Source organism: Suricata suricatta, chromosome 4 (genome assembly GCF_006229205.1).
Source record: "Suricata suricatta isolate VVHF042 chromosome 4, meerkat_22Aug2017_6uvM2_HiC, whole genome shotgun sequence".
Lineage (NCBI taxonomy): Eukaryota > Metazoa > Chordata > Mammalia > Carnivora > Herpestidae > Suricata > Suricata suricatta.
The window spans coordinates 54,571,763-54,588,544 of NC_043703.1; the positions used below are offsets into that span (position 1 = coordinate 54,571,763).

General features: G+C 38.9%; 1 protein-coding gene across 2 annotated transcripts in view; it reads right to left on the minus strand.

The window, feature by feature from the left end:
• Positions 1–5,169: 5,169 nt before the first annotated feature.
• Positions 5,170–16,782, minus strand: part of ZC3H13 (zinc finger CCCH-type containing 13) — a 93,578-nt gene continuing 81,965 nt past the window's right edge. For both annotated transcript variants that reach the window (XM_029936724.1, XM_029936723.1), the window contains exons 18-19: positions 12,189–12,352; positions 5,170–7,351 (exon numbers count right to left, since the gene is read on the minus strand). In XM_029936724.1, the coding sequence (XP_029792584.1) occupies positions 7,181–7,351; positions 12,189–12,352 (335 nt within the window). In that variant the 3' untranslated portion in view covers positions 5,170–7,180. The remainder of the gene's footprint in view (positions 7,352–12,188; positions 12,353–16,782) is intronic.

The following is a 16,782-nucleotide window of genomic DNA, read 5'->3' on the forward strand; positions in this document are numbered from 1 at the left end:
TCTCTGTCTCTTCCCTTTGTCTCTCGGGCTCCGCGCGCTTGCCCCGCGTTGGGCTGGGGCTCCCACCTCCCCTGCCCATCTCGGGCTGGCCCGTTTTCCAGTCTCCCCAGTTCGCACTCACTCACTCAGGTATCCTTCAGGTTCTCTTCCTTCTGGAGTCCGTATTTTCTCCTTCCGCTCTTACAGATGAGAGCAATGTCCTTCTCAGTTCGATCGATGGGACAGACTAAGTTTACAGAGCTCCCTTCCTCTCCGCCATCTTGGCTCCTTCCCCCTCCTTTACCTTTTGTTTGTCTGGAAAACTCTTAATCTTTCCTTCAAATCTGAATAATAATTTTGCCATGTATTTTTGGTTGTAGGGTTTTTTTTTCCTTTCATCACCTTTTATATATCATGCCATTCTCTGCAAAGCTTCTGCTGAAAAAAATCAGCTGATAGCCTTATAAGGTTTCCCTTGTACATAACTTTTTATTTCTCTCTTGCTGCTTTAAAAATTCGCTATCTGTAACTTTTGATATTTTAATTATGTGTTGTGGCATGGACTTTGGGTTCATCTTATTTGGAAGTCTGTTTGAATCTGTATATCTATTTCTCCCCTCTAGGTTAGAAAGTTTTTCATTTGTTGGCTTTTTGTTTTTTCTATCGTTTGTTTTCTGCTCCTTTCTTTTCTTCTTTTGGGAACCCTGTAATGTTTACTTGATGTTGTCCAAGAGATCCTTAACTTTTCCTCATTTTTAAAATACTTTTTTCGTTTTGCTGTTCCGCTGGGGTATTTCCATTACCCTGTCTTTCAGATCACTGATACATTTTTTTGGATCTGCTAATCTGTTGATCGCCTCTAGTCTATTTTTTATTTCATTTGTTGTATTATTCAACTCTGGTTCTTTTTTATATCTCGTATTTCTTTATCAAAGGTCTCACTGAGTTTTTCTCCTCTAGCTTGATGAGCATCTTTATGATCATCGCTTTAAATTCTTTATTAGGCATGTTATCTTTGTTTCCTTTCGTTCTTCTCCTGAGGTATTGTCTTATTCATTCTTTTGGAGCATATTCCTCTGTCTCCCCATTTTGCTTGACTTTCTGTGCTTTTCTATGGATTAGGTAGAATAGCTACTTCTCTTAAACTTGATGGAGTGGTCTTGTGTATGGGCATCCCCTGCATATACTGTGCTTGGGGACTTGTGTTGGCCGGCTGGACCTGTGGGTGTTGTGGACCGGTGGTCCCAGGGGTCTTCTTGCATTGGGTGCCCTGTCAGGACAGCTAAAGCTAAAGTGGGTGCAAGCCCCTGTGGTCTGTGGGATCTCCATGCAAACTGTGCCCTGGCAGGACAGCTGAAGCTGAAGTGTTTGCAAACCAGGTTGTCCCAGGACTCTCCACAGTGAGGGTAAACTGGCAGGACAGCTGAAGCTGAATTGGGTGCAAAGTGCGGTGTCCCAGAGTGCACATTCAGGGAGCACAATTGCCATGTAACTGGAACAGAGGCCGGTGCAGGTGAAGCATGTTCCATGGTGCTCTATGTAGGGAGTGCTCTTGCTGGCGGCTGAAACTGACGCAGGGATGGCAGGGATGGGTCAGGGGTTCCCAGGGATGCTGTGCAGGGGGCACCGTGGCAGGGTAGCTGGTTCCAAACCAGAGGTCTCTCAGGAGGTTCTGGAGCACTCTGCACCAAAGGTGCCCTAGCAAGCTGTCTGAAAGTTAAGTGGTGTGTGTCTGGAGTATTCCAGGGAGCGCTGCACCTGTGTCATCTTGGCACAAAGACCGGAGCTGTAGTGAGCACTAACCGGGGGTGTCCCAGTGTGCACCGTCCTGTAGCTGGTGCTGAGATGGCTGAAGCTGGTGATAGCTAAGGGCCTGGGGCTCCCTGGTTAGGGTGCCTGGACTTTACACTGGTCTGTGCCTTTGAGGCGAAGGTAGAGCATAGATTGTATCTGTCAATTTATCACTCTCAGATTTCCAGAGGCTCCCTCACCATTTAGTGGGGTTCTAGGACTGGCTCTTCTATGTGCTCTCTGCTCTTTTTTAAACTATGGGGTTTTTTGTGCCCAAGGAGAGAGGAATCTGTTCCAGGTCCTTCAGTACTTTCCCTCCCCACTGCCGTTCACTGCATCAGGGGTGGGGGTTCCCTTCCTTACCCTGTCTCCATCTCTCTTGCTGTTCTTTTGTTCTGCAGAAGCTGTTCAGCTGGCCCTCTGGTCATCTTTAGGAGTGATTGTCTTGTAAATAGTTGTAATTTGGTGAGTTCAGGATCTTCTCATGTCACCATCTTGGGCCAGAACCCCCCTGCCAGGTAGAATATTCTTGACAGTTTTTTTCTTTCATTACTTTGAATATATTACACGAAGCCATTCTGGGCTACAAAATGCTGGCTGTAAAATCTGCTTAGACTTACATGGGTGCTTTATACATGTTTTTCTTCCTCTGTAAGTCTTTCCTTGTCTTTACTTTTGACACTAAGAATAATGTGTCTCAGTGTGGGATCTCTTTTGGCTCCTTTTTGGAACTCTCTGGGACTTCTGAATCTGGATGTCTGTTTCCTTCTTCAGGTTAGGGAAATTTTCAGCCATCATTTCTTCAAAATAAGTTTTCTGCTCCATTCTCTCTTCTCCCCTGGGACTCCTACATTATGAATGTTGTTCTGCTTGCTATTGTCCCATAAGTTCCTAAAACTGTCTTAATTCTCTGTCATTCTTTTTTCTTTTTCTTGCTCCTATTTGGTGAGTTTTATTGCCCTTTGATCTTTTCTTCTCCATCTAGTCTGATACTGAACCCTTCTATTGTTATTTTTTGGTTATTGTATTTTTCAGCTTTGTGACTTGTTTGCTATTTTCTTAGGTTTTTTTATCTCCTTGCTGAAATTTTCAATTTTTAGTCCATTCTTCTCCTGAACTTAGTGAATATCATTATGACCATTGTTTTGCACTCTATCAGAGGAAAATCACTTATCTCCATTTCCTTAAATTCTCCTTCTGAGGGTTTATACTTATTCTTCCATTGGGAACATATTCTTCTGTTCCTTCATTTTCCTTGACTCTCTATTGTTGGCTTCTATGCACAGATGAGAGTCACCCCCTTCCCATCTTGAAGCATTGGTCTTGTGTAGATGAAACCTACTGTTCAACCCTGCCCTAGCTCGATTTTCTCAAACCTTTGTGACTTGCCGAGAAGCCTACTTTGTTTGTAGTGGTTCCCAGTAGTTGAGGGTATTCTAAGACCTACCAGTGTCCCAAAAGCGGAGATCTTAGTAGCACTTAGATTTAGGCTGATTGGGAACCAGACCCCCAGGCAGCAGCTCTTAAAATATGTGAATATACCTCTTTCTGGAGAAGACTGGGAGATCAGGATTTGTCTACTCCCTCTGCACTGATCCCTCAGGGGATAGCCAGGAAAGAACTCTTTCTTTGCTACAGTCTCTTGAACCTGTAAACATAAGCCTCTTGGCCATCAAAACAAGGCTGTAAATGAATGTCCTTTGGGCACCAGTCACAAAAGTCAGGGCATCAGATGTGTCCACAAGCTTTACTCAGAGGTACCCACCATTTGGAGTAAGGGAAAGGTAGAGTGCACACGTGACAACCACAGGTCTCCATCCCCAGAAAATACCTAAGTAGGCCTCTAGATGTGCACCAAACCAGAGGCCTGTGCCTTAGGCGGAAGCTTCAAGACAAGCAAATAGGCTCTTGCATAGAAAGACCTGACATGTGTTCTATACTGTGCCCTGGGGGGAGGGGAGGTAGTAACCAGCCAAGATCTGTTCCTACATTTGCTATATAGCCCTAGGGGACCCAGGAATGCAAGCCCCACTGGCCAACGGCACCAAGCAATCAAGGGGCTTCCCTGAGTCACAGCCACAAGAACCAGGACACCAGAAACATGTATAAGCTCCTCTATGGGAAAGACCAGTAGCCTGGAGCATGGCTGTGGAAGAACCTTAGAAAAGCATTACGTTTACACACCCCCACCCCCCACCCCATGCTGGGTCTCAGCCAAGGGTTACATTTGGCCCTTAAACGTGTATAATTAGAAGACTGCCCTTAGGCCACAGTTATAATAGGCTACTTACACAGGGGTGCTAGTGCCTCACTGCTGTGCCCTGTGGGTGGTAGCCAGTTAATAACACTGATTGTAACCATCCTGTAACAACCCTGAAAGTTCCACAATAAGCCCCACTAGCTACCAGAGCCAAGCGTTGAAGAGGTGTCCTCTGAGCAGCAGCCACAAAAGTTGGGGTGCCAGATGTGTACAAATTCCTTCTTGGGAGATACCAGTGAGCTAGGATGAGGCAGAGGAACAGCACAAAAATGGTGCTCACTGGCCTTCATTGTTGGAGGTTATTTCAGTAGATGTGTTTTAAATTAGGCCAACACTTTAAGATAAACAGGCATCTTTTGCAGAAAGTCTGGACCCTTTTCAGACAGCTGCCTCTGTAGTGGGCCCTAGGACGAATCCATCTGTCCTCTGGGGATCTCCTGGATGAAACGCCATTGCCTTTCAAAACTAGATGTTTTGTGGGCTTGTCTCTCAGGCAGGTCTTGTAAGTGAGGTGCAAGATGTGGGGTTCAAATTCTTCACTCCTAAGGGAAAGGCTCAGGGCTGGGAGTGCCTTCCCGATGTGGGTCTCCTCTCTGAGGGTGGGGTTTATCTGTCTCTCCTACTTGATTTAGTATGGTTCCACCCCCGGCCCCCGCATGTGTAGGAGTCCACTCAGCTGTATTTTCAGAAAACACTGTTCTGTACGTAGCCGTAGATCTGGTGTGTCTGTGGGGGAGGTTGATTTCGGGTTCCACCTTGTATTACCATCTTGAGCTGGAAACCACACAATTTTTAAAATCACCAGTTGAGGTCCAGATGCTGGCTCTTCTGAGACTTAAAAGCATCACTGACCATACAGATAACATATACCTTAATCTTCACCCAAATGGATAGTAACAAGCAATGTGGGATATTCTGCCAATGGCCCAAAATGTCAAGTTAATAAAGTGAGGTCATAAAGTCCTAATGTAGTCATGGGGTAGGTAGAGGATAAGAAAGAGAACACGCAGTTACATGACACGTTAGATTTTGCAGCACAATAACTTACAAGAAGGGGATAGTTACAAAGTTATTTATAGTCACTACAACCCTTTACAAATGGTCAGGATAGCTGCCAAAAAATCAAACTGACTCCATCATATGTGTGGACTCTCATTTATTTTGGTTTGCACACGTTCTCTTGCCCATTTATTACCAGCGGCTGGAGTCCAGTTGTGCAGCTACAGCAAATGGACAGACTTGATCCGTCAGTTAGGAGGCAACGCACCTTCAGCTGTAGCAGCAAATCAGTTCCAGCCTAGCAGTGGCTTTCAGGACTACTGGTTTCATTGAGACTTTAACTGGCATCCAAAATCTTTTATGGAAAACTCAATAAAAACTCTAAGGGTAGATGATTGGCAGTACATAGAATGTTTGAATTAAAAAAAAAATGAGACTTAATGGTACATCCCCACTGGGAACACAAAACTCTGAATACTGTGACTAAGTATGCACAGGAATAGCTCTAAAATTTTCCTTCATAACAAAAAGATAATCAAATCTGAAAAGGTAACATACTAGCTGTATGGCAAATTTAAGTACATAGTTTTCATTCTGTAAATAACCTGTGAAACATTCCTAAAGAAAAACCATTATTTTCTATTATATTCCACATTTCTGGGAAATAGGACTAGAAGTTCTTGAACTTGAGCTGTTGGTGCTACAGCAAATATTATCTATGATAATTAGGAAGTCAGTTTTTTTAAGGGATATTTATTCTCCAGGGTCATTAAGGAATTTCTGCTTTATTCAAAATATTTACCAATTGGAAAAGGAAACAGACACCAGGAAAATCTTGTGACACTCCCATCCCTCTCTGCTCTTCTGCCATTTTCTTATATGTGCTTTCAAAGTCATTTGAAATAAGACCATTTCCTTTGCTGGGTCAGTATTTCATATAAATTAAGTGTACAATGAGTGTTTTTTGAAAAGCATGGAATTTTACATCAGTCACACTGTTACCATTAGAGGATACAAAACTACTGACACAGGTAACATAGATTACAGTTTGAGCAAAAACCTATGAAAGCCAATGAAAAAATTATAATTTTAATTGGTTTCCTTCATCATCATCATAAGTCTGCCCACACATTGTGCAGCTTGGAGTCCATTTCAAATCCTTCTAAGAGTCCCCTTCATGAGTTACACATATACACACCATAAAACAGATACATGGTAATGAAAAAAAAATTAGTTATTTTACCTATTATAGGCCAGACAGTGCAATGTAATCAGAGATTATAGGTCTGAAAAAGATGACAGCAGGATTTTAAAGCTCAGGTGACATAGGTTTGTTGACTCTTGAAGTCTATCGTCAACTCGTACTGCATTCTTTACTTGGGCAATAAAATATTTGAAATGCTAAATATGTAATGTTGATGACAAATGTTTCAGAACATCAGAAATAAGGATCAATGAAGAGCAAAGTAAATCTAGAACAAAGAAAGGAAAGGTACATTTATTAAAAATAAAAACAGCAGACATTTTCTGCTAACAAAACCACTTAGAATCCTAATATATCCAATATACATTGTAACATGAACATTTATTAAAAAAAAAAAAAACAGACCCATTAGTAATTTTGTTTTTGAACTTTCCTTCTAAAGAAGGGAAAGAAGTACTTTGGCCCCTCCTGCAGGAGGGCTGCCCACGAACACCGTGCAAGGGGCCAGCATCCATTTGCAAGAGTTTTGTGTTATGGTGCGCATTCATTGTGTGAACACACTTTCTGAAGAAGATCCGTTTCTGTAGGGATGATCCAGAGCATAAGTCAGTGGCTCCATTTCATAAAAAATATTCATAGGCTGCATAAGCAGTGGCAACTGTTTTCCAAAATCTTCAGTTTTAACAAAAAGTACAGAATAAACTAAATCTAGATGTTTTCACATTATTTTGCATGGGTATCAAGTACTATGTAAAAATTTATGTAAAACCTTAAGTTAGCCATAACTAGTGTCTTTCAACTTTAGATCAAAGTTGCTCTTCACTCTTTGACCATGGCTTATAAATCTTTTCTGCCTTGTTACGAATGTTTGTCAAACCAAAGAACTCTGAAAAAGAATGTGTAATCCTGCAGGAAGAGAGTCCCGAAACTGTCATGTAACTTCAATGCTAAGATACACACAGTTCCTGCTGGACACTGGCCTGCGAGAGTTTAGTATCCTCGGCCTTCTCGGGTCCCGGGGCCTGACAAGTAGTCTTCCTCTTAAATAGCCGGAGACTCAGTCGCAGTAACTCATTGTCTACCACCGGGGCATTTGTGTACGCTTGTTTTACAGTGCCCTATTGGAAGGAAAAAGAATTTTTTTTAAAGATTTATACTATTAGGTAACAAAGACAGGCAGGTTAACACAAATATTTGTAACACAAATATTAATTTGGGATGGATATTTAAAAGCCAACTTAAGAAATGTTTTCAGGTTCAAGAAATCTTAGAAAAGAAAGCAACCCTTTTAAGGGGGCACCTCTTGCTTAAAGTTGGAATCTTCAACATCCCTGACAGGTAATCAACTAGTTTTTATTTCCAATGACAAACAACATTCACTGCACATTTCTGAACATGATGAAATAAAATCTCTTGTATAGACAGGGCTGCACACTAATTCAATCTTACTTTTACATGACAACCTTTCAAACCTCTGAAGCACTGAACACTCCACACTCCGTTCTGGTCTGTCAGTGTTCTGCCTGTAGAACATGGGCTTGAGAAGTGAACAAGTGCTCTGTGAGACAGCTGAGCACTGCGGTACGCCGAGAAAGTACTACCTCCCTTCTGGTAAAATGTGTCTCTCTATGACAGCTTCCAAAATTGCCGATATAGCTTTAAGTTGCAGTAATAAATTTTGTTAAATGTTCTCCAAGTGTGTTCATAAGTGAAAGAAGGTGATATTTGACTCTCTTGGGCATTCTGCCATTTCTCTTTCTAGGATCCTTAAAGGAACTGTGGTTCCTTGATTACATGTACATTAAAAAATGTACATGTTACACAGCAAATTAGCTTTAAATTTGTAGTTGTGAGTTTACACTTATATATTGGTTCATGTAACCATGACCACAATCAGAGAAGTTTCATCATTCAGAAAACTCCCCTTGTGTTCACACCCTCTCCCCAACTCTAACCCCCAGCAATCAGTGATAGGTCTCTGTAATCGCTGTGTTTCCAGAACATCAAGTAAATGGAATCATATACTATATGATCTTTGGAGACTTGTTCCTTTTACTCAGCATCGAGATTAATCCATATTGTTGATAGTACTGAGAGTTTGGTTCTTTCTTATTATAAATTAGTAATCGCTTATATGGATGTGCCCTAGTTTATCAATTAGTTATGTAAAGAACAGTGGGGTTGTTTCCAGTTTTTGGAGATTATGACTAGACCTGCTATAAGCTATTGGGGACAGGTTTTTATATGAATATAAGTTTTCATTTTTTTAAGGTACATACCTAGCAACAGGGATTACTGGGTCATATAGTGAATATTCATTTAACCAAACAACCACACTGTTTTCCCGTGTGGCTATAATATTTTGCATTCTCACTGGTAACACGGGGTAGTTTCAACTGCTCTGCATCCTGACTCCGGGGTTTATTGCTGTAGGTTTTTAACCACTGTTAATAGGTTCACAATGGTATCTCATTTAAATTTTAATCTGTGTTTGCTAATGGCTTAAAATGTTAAATATCTTTTCATGGGCCTATTAGCCAGCCACATATCCTCTTTGATGAATTATCCATTCACGTATGGCCCATTAGAAAAAAACTGGATTGCTTGTTTTTTACTTTAAAGAGATTTTTGGGGCGCCTGGGTGGATCAGTCGTTAAGCCTCTGACTTCAGCTCAGGTCATGATCTCACGAGCCCTATGTCAGGCTCTGTGCTGACAGCTCAGAGCCTGGAGCCTGCTTCGGATTCTGTGTTCTCTCTCTCTGTCTCAAAAATAAATAAAACATTAAAAAAAGTTCTTTATACATTCTAGATACAGGTCCTTTCCCCAAAAAGGGAAAGTATACTTGTCTTTTCAGTCTTCAGCTCGTTTTACATTTTGTTGAAGATCAGGTATCTCAAAATGAAAAGTTCAATTAAAAAAACAACTCGTGTTTAAATCCCCCCCAGCAGACTAGTCCCACTGGTGCGGGTTTATTTCTGGACTCAGTTCCATGCATCTTCATGTGTCATCCCTGCTGCCAGCACCGCACTGTCCTGAGTCCTGTGGCTTTAGAGTCAGTCTTGAAACTGGGAATTATAAGTCCTTCAACTGGATTCATTTTTTTAAACAGTTATTCTGTGTATTCTATAAACTTGAGAATATGTTATCTAAAAAAAAAAAAAACAAAAACAAAAACCCAAAAACAACCCTGCTGCGATTTTGCTGGACTGTATTAAATCTGCAGATACATTTAGGGAAAATTTTCATCTTAAGTGTAATGAGTCTTCCAATCCATGAAATGTTGTATGTCTCCATTATTCATCTTTGATTTTTTTTTTTTTTTTACATCAGGCTCTCTCAGCCCCAGCACATACCCCCTGCACATGTTCTATTAGATTTATACCTAAGTACTTTTTTGCTGGAGCCACTGTAAAAAGTATTCTTTTTCTACCTTGCAGTTCCCAGGTGCTTCTATATACTATTAGTATATGGAAATACAGTTGCTTTGTAGCCTTTGGCCTTATTAATTTCTGATAAATTCCTTGAGAACTTTTATGTAGGCAATCACGTCTGTAAATAAACACAGTTTTACCTCTTCCTTTCCAATCTGTATGCCTTCTACTTCCTTTTCTTATTGAACTGGCTAGAACTCCCAGTAAAATGTGGAGTAGGGGCAGTGAGAATGGCCAGCCTTGTTCTGACCTCTCCAGGAAATCTTTCAAACTTTTACCATTAAGTATGATGTTGGCTGCAGGTTTTTGTAGATTCAAAACTCTAATTTCAGCTTACTAAGAATTTTCATTGTATATGAATGCTGAATGTTCTCAAATGCTTTTTCTGCATCAATTGATAGGGTAAGGTATTCTTCTTGGTCTGTCGATATGTGGATTACACTGAATAATTTTAGAATATTAAACTAGAGTCTTTCACTCTGAGGATAAATGGTATTTGGTCATGGTGGAGTACTCCTTTTATATATTGCTGGATTTGATCTCCAATTTTTGAGGATTTTTTTTATGTATGCTCATGAGTTTTCTTGCGGTGTCTTACTCTGGTTTTGATACATGCTGCACATGCTGTCCTCATAAAATGAGTTGGGAAATATCCCTGTCTCTTCCATTTTCTGGCAGAAATTATGTAGAACTGGTGTTATTTCTAACTTAAATGTTTGGTAGATTTTGCCAGTGAAACCACCTGATAGTCAAGGCTTCTTTTCCAATAAACACAAAATAAAAACCAGACACAGGACTCTTCAGGTTATCTATTACTTCTGAAGTTTTGGTGCTTGTGGCTTTTAGAGCAATTGATCTATTTCTTCTAAATCGTCAAATTTACGTGCAAAGAGTTGTTTACCGTGTTTTGGTATTCCTTCCTTCTGCTTGCCTCAGGTTCCATACATTCTCTTAATACTAGAATATTCAAGTAAGAATCCAGCTCATTTAAAGCAGCTAAGCAATCTCTTGGTATCCATCTTTTCTGATAAGTATAACTGATATATTTTAAAAATCATTCTCTAAATAAAGACAATGCCAATAGGAGTTCACTGGCTTTCCTATTTTTTCATCATCTAAGTACCATTTTCCTTGAGGAGTGGTCCTAATTATGTACTTTTCTTTAACCGTCCTACATATTTTAAAGACTTTTATTTTTCTTCAGTTGGGTCTCTTCAGATTTTGTGTGAAAAATTTTAATATTGAGCAATCAAAAAGCTTGCAATGCTTTCCTCAAGACATAACTACTGTGCCACTGTAACTTTTTATAACATGTCACATGCTAGTTAATGGTCTGTGCCCTGTACTCAAAGATTACAAGGTTCTGACAGTGGCTCTCAAGGAGAATTTTGCAAGAGTGTTTTCGGTTGTCACCATTTCTGAGAGGCACTGTGGCACATTGTAACATTCCCTGGTTCCTCTTATAATATATTTTTTATAAAAAGGAGGCAGGATTCTGGTGAGACTGCAAAGCATGCATCCTTTTTCAACTGAAGTCCCCTACTTGAGCCAACAGAAAATGATCTGATAGGTTATTTTTCAAATTCAATGCCCGAGGATGGTAACAAGTAGTACCATTCTAGGTACTTAAAAGAGATGCTGATTCATTACATACATGCTTTAAGGCTAACTAGGGCTTGATTCTCTTAGAAGAATTTCCAACTGAGAAAAGCTGCAAGGAGAAATGGGCACCATGGCAACAGAATGAGGAGAAAACGACACAGGAGATGAAGTACATGAAATGGGAATGACTGGAATAAGTCTGTCAGAAGTGAGTCTGAGCCGGGCCTTCATCAGGGAAGACTTTAAATGCAGTGATTAAAAGCTTCCTATTCCTAGGATCTGTTTCCATTTTAATTTCTTCTGCAAATGTGAATCTTTTTCTTTAGCAATGTTTTTTAAGGGTCCCCAGGTAAAAAGCTAATGAATACGTCTCTAACCTTTTAAACCAACTCTTTTAGGCTTTGTAAAGTTAAGAATAAAAGGAACTGAAACATACAATAGAAATTTAGATTTAGAAGAGATCTGACATGAGAAATTGAAAATGTCTTGTTAAGAAGTAAATTCTTAAATATAATCACCTGTTTATCTCCCTTTCTTCTGGCTCGGCACATTCTCATAGATACTATTCCAGACACAGAGGGATGGGGATATTTATAGGAAGAAAATTTTTTCCCTGATTTTCACTTTAGATAATAAGACATACTAGAAATTTAGAGAAACTTTTCACAAATGAAAATGTTTTCCAGAAAGACTAAAACTCCCTATGCATCAAAGTTTGAATACAAATTGCTATTCAACACAAATGTTCATCAATACTCTTACAGTAAAATGAAAACTATTATAAGTAGAATTCTTCCTTTTCCACATGGAAAAGACTAGGAAACCAAACTCCTAAAAAGCAGATAATGAGACCTTAATCTCACCGTAAAGCAATCAAATGAAAAACATGCCATTCATACTTCCCAAGGAACCAACAGTACCTTCTCATTTTTAACAAGCTGCTTCCGGATTGCTGAATCCCGCCTGAAGCATAACGCTTTACAACATGGCCCGAGATTACTAAGAAGACTTGCTCGCTCCTCTTTACGTAGTAATGCAGCCATGTTGAGAGCTCCCAATTCGTGTTCAAAAAGACTGTCTGCATCTTTCAATAAAAACAAACAGGCATTAGGTTTTCCTAAAATAGTTTTCCTCTTACTGGCTGCTTAAATATTCCATGAAGTTTATCATAACACTGGTGAAAATTATGTATATTTGTCTTTATTATAAAACATTAGATCACAAAACAAGTCTCAATGCATTTAAGAGAACTGAAATCCCATCCTGCATCTTTTCAGAACACAAAAGAATCAAACTAGAAATTAATTACAAGAACAAAAAAAAAAAGAAAAAGCACAACCATGTCGAGGCTAAACAATATGCTACTATAAACTACAAATGTATTAACAAAGAAATGAAAGGAGAACAAAAATACATGGAAACAAAACAGTATACGATATCTTGAGGACACAGCAAAAGCAGTTCTCAGAGGGAAACTTATAGCAATACAGGGCAACATTAAGAAACACAAATCTCCATCTAACCTTCCACTTAGAAAAATAACAAAGCCCAAGGTGAGAAGAAGGAAAGAATAAATTATCAGAGAAATGACAGAGACTAACAAATCAATAGAAAAGATGAATGAAACCAAGAGCTGGTTCTCTGAAAAAACAAAATGAATAAATCTTTAGCATGACTCATCAAGGAAAAAAAAAAGACACAAATAAATATAATAGAAATGAGAAAGAAGTAACAAGCAACAATCCAGAAATACAAAGGATAAGAGTACTATGAAAAATTATATGCCAACAATTTGGACAACCTAGAAGAAACAGAATCTTAATTGACTGCTAGTAACAAAACTGAACAGATAATCAAAAAAGTCGAGAACCTGTGAATTCTATCAAAGACTTGTTAGTAAGTTAACCTAATCACCTCAAACTATTCCCCCCAGAAAGGAAGGAAAGCTTCCAAACATATTCTATGAGGCTAGCATTACTGACAAAGACCCCACAGAACAACAAAACCACATGAATATAGATGTAAAAGTCCTCAACAAAATATAGGATAGGACATTCAACAATATGTTAAAAGGATCATTCACTACAATGGAAAGGGGTTAATTCCAGCGATACAGGATGGTTCAATATGCAAAGCAGTCACTATGATATATCACATTAACCAAACTAAGGATAAAAATCAGTACTACCTCAGTAGTGAGAAAAAAGCATTTGACAAAGTGAAGAGTTGTTCATGATTAAAAACTCAACAAAGTGGGCTTAAAGGGAATATTACCTTAACATCAAAAAGGCCATTTATGAGAAACCCACAGCTAACATCCTACTCAATGGTGAAAAACTGAGAGCTTCCCCTCTAGGATCAGGAACAAGACAAGGATGTCTACTCTTGCCACTTTTATTCAGTATGGGACTGAAAGTTCTAGCCACAGTAATCAGACAAGACAAAGAAATAAAAGGCATCCATCTTGGTAGAAAGTAGTAAAACTGTCACTGTTTACAGATGACATGATACAATACATAGAAAACTCTAAAGACGCCACCAAAAAACTACCAGAGGTAATAAATGAATTCAGTAAAGTTACAGGATACAAATTAATATCCAGAAATATAATGAAGTAGCAGAGAAATTAAGACCACGCTGCTTAAAACTGTACCCAAAATAATAAAATACCTAAGAATAAGCTGAACCAAGGAGGTGAAAGACCTTTACTCTGAAAACTATAAAACACCATGAAAGACACTGAAGATACAAATGCAAAGACCATGCTCTTGGATTGGAAGAATATTGTTAAAATGCCCATACTTCCTAAAGCACTCTACAGATTCAATGCAATTGCTATCCAAATAACAATAATGTTCACAAAACTAGAATAAACAATCTTAAAATCTGTATGGAATCACACAAGATCCCAAACTGTCAAAGCAATCTTGGGCCAAAAAGAACAATGTTAGAGGGATCACAGTCCCAGATATCAAGCTATAATGTGCACTCAAAAAACAAAGCAGAAACAGACAAATTAATACAGAACAAACTGAAGGTTTCCAGATGGAAGAAGGGTGGGGGAGGAGTAAAATGGGCAAAAGGTAGTGGGAGGTAAAAGGTACATTCCAGTTATGGAATAAATAAACCACAGAGAATATGGGAATATAGTGAATGGGACTGTAATAGTATATGGTGACAGGTGGCAGCACATTTAGGGTGCGCAGAACATAATCGCAGCATTGGTGAATCACTTGCTGTACAACTGACACTACTGTTAACACTGTGTGCCAACCTTACTTCAATGAATTTTAAAAGGCAATATATTCTCTGTGAAAGATCTTGAACACGTAGTTACGCTGCTGATCTCAAACAAAAGTAAATATTCAGATAGCCACTTTAAGATGTAAGACAAGCAGCCTTGGGGGGAAGAATTTAGACACGGATTACAGTCTATTACTGGGAAGAAAAGTTGAAGTTAGAATTAGTGAAATCAAATTCAGTATACTGTTTACCATCAACTATTACATAAAGTCCTAGAATAGATTTCAGGACTTTATTATAGCAGGACTATAGAGGATTTTGTGACCTCTAAAAAACAAAACAAAACAAACCACACACACAAATCAGGAAAGGGATTAGGTAAGGTGTTAGCGAGCCAGCAAATTTTATCCTAGATTTGGTCATTATAAAAACAATGTATTAAATAAAAATCACTTAGTTTTAGGTTATAACATGCAAAGGTAGGGAGAAAACACTTACGTCTCTCCTTAATTCTTCTATTTTTATAGAGTTTAATGGAAAATAAAGAGGTGGGTTAAATAGACAAATAACAGAAAAGGGCCAGTCAGTAATCTAAAGCTATAACACAGTAGTAACTTCAAAGCTAGCATTCTACATGCTAGAGAGAAGTAACAAAAGCTACCAGATACTGCTTCCATGACAACATGATCAAACAGGTTACTGTCTAAAGTCCATATAGGAAACTAGTAAATAACACCTAGTAAAAACATAACAGACACATTTAAGAATGAAGGGAATTGCAAAGCAACAGTGAGATTAGATAATTAACAAGAAATTAGTCTCATGTAATAAATCTGGTCAATAGGTTATATACATGTCAAAAGGTACAGAATATAAGACAAGTGTAAATACATTTAAAGAAAAAACTCAAAACTAGTTTGCAAACTTCAGTGGCTACGAGAATCATCTGAGGAGCCAGTTCTACCAGCACACCTACAGAATCTCCGCAGCCGGACCAGGACACCTAGGTGGAAAACAGCAGCTCCTCCGGTGATTCAGATATACCTATACTCGAGGCATACACATAGCATTAAAGAAACTAAAACCCCCAAAATATTAACTGCCCTTCCACTAGAGATACAAACACAGAAGAAATGTGCACTCAGCCCCTCTTCTTCCTTGAACAAGGATCATGATAACAAATTTCTTTTTACTGGAATCCTTATTAGTTTCTTTTACAAGAGAATATAAAACACACACTCAAACACCTCCCCAGAAAGTATAACATGGCCAAACTTCTGGTCTCTTTCTGGTTTTGAAATGACTATTTTATTTGTACTTTATTATTTTTAAAGTAATCTCTATGCCCAACGTGGGGCTCAAGCTCATCACCCTGAGATCAAGAGTTGCAGGCTCTACCGACTGAGGCAGACAGGTGCCCTGGTCACACTACGTACAGAAAACTTAGGCAAAAGCAATTTAAATTTTGGTATAAAGTTTACAGTGTTCAAGCTTAGAATTTTTTCTTTTTAATTACAAATGGGGTAGGGATATACTTTCTTCAGTACTGGGACACTGAAATAGACTAAATGGCATAGAAAAATTACTTTACAAATACTTAACTGAAACTATGTGTCAGATACTGTTCCAGATACTAGCATAATCAGTGAGAACAGGTCATTAGACAATGGATACAGCAGAAACAAAGTCCCATTCCTTTGGAAACTTATATTCAGTTCACTTGTTCTCTAATAAAGCTATCATAGCAGAAAATAGGAGAGGTCTGACTCGTAAGCAACAATGAACCCCCCTTTACAAACCGTATTTCATAGTTAGCAAAGTCGTAGGAGCAAATTTCTTTAGAGCTGGTTAAGACCTTAGGGCTTTCATTCCATCATGTTATACCCACAGGAGTTACTTAACCGACTGCGCCACCCAGGTGCCCCATAGGAGTTACTTGCCTAAGATCAGAGAGCCACCCAAACAAGGTAGAAAGAAGGGGGCAGGAACCTAAGAGCTTAGCCATATGTTAATACATATTCACAATGAGAATTTATATGTTTCAGGTGTATGTGTTTCATTTTATGTTTACTGACACATATTAAAATCAAGAATTTTACTGCTTATGCTAACAGCTGAAAGAAAACACATTAAACTAAAAAAAAAAAACTGACTGGGTGGCTCAGTCAGTTAAGTGCCCGACTCTTAATTGCCGCTCAGGTAATGTTCTCACAGTTTGTGAGTTCAGCCCTCTGCTGCGACAGTGCAGAGCCTGCTTGGGAATCTCTCTCC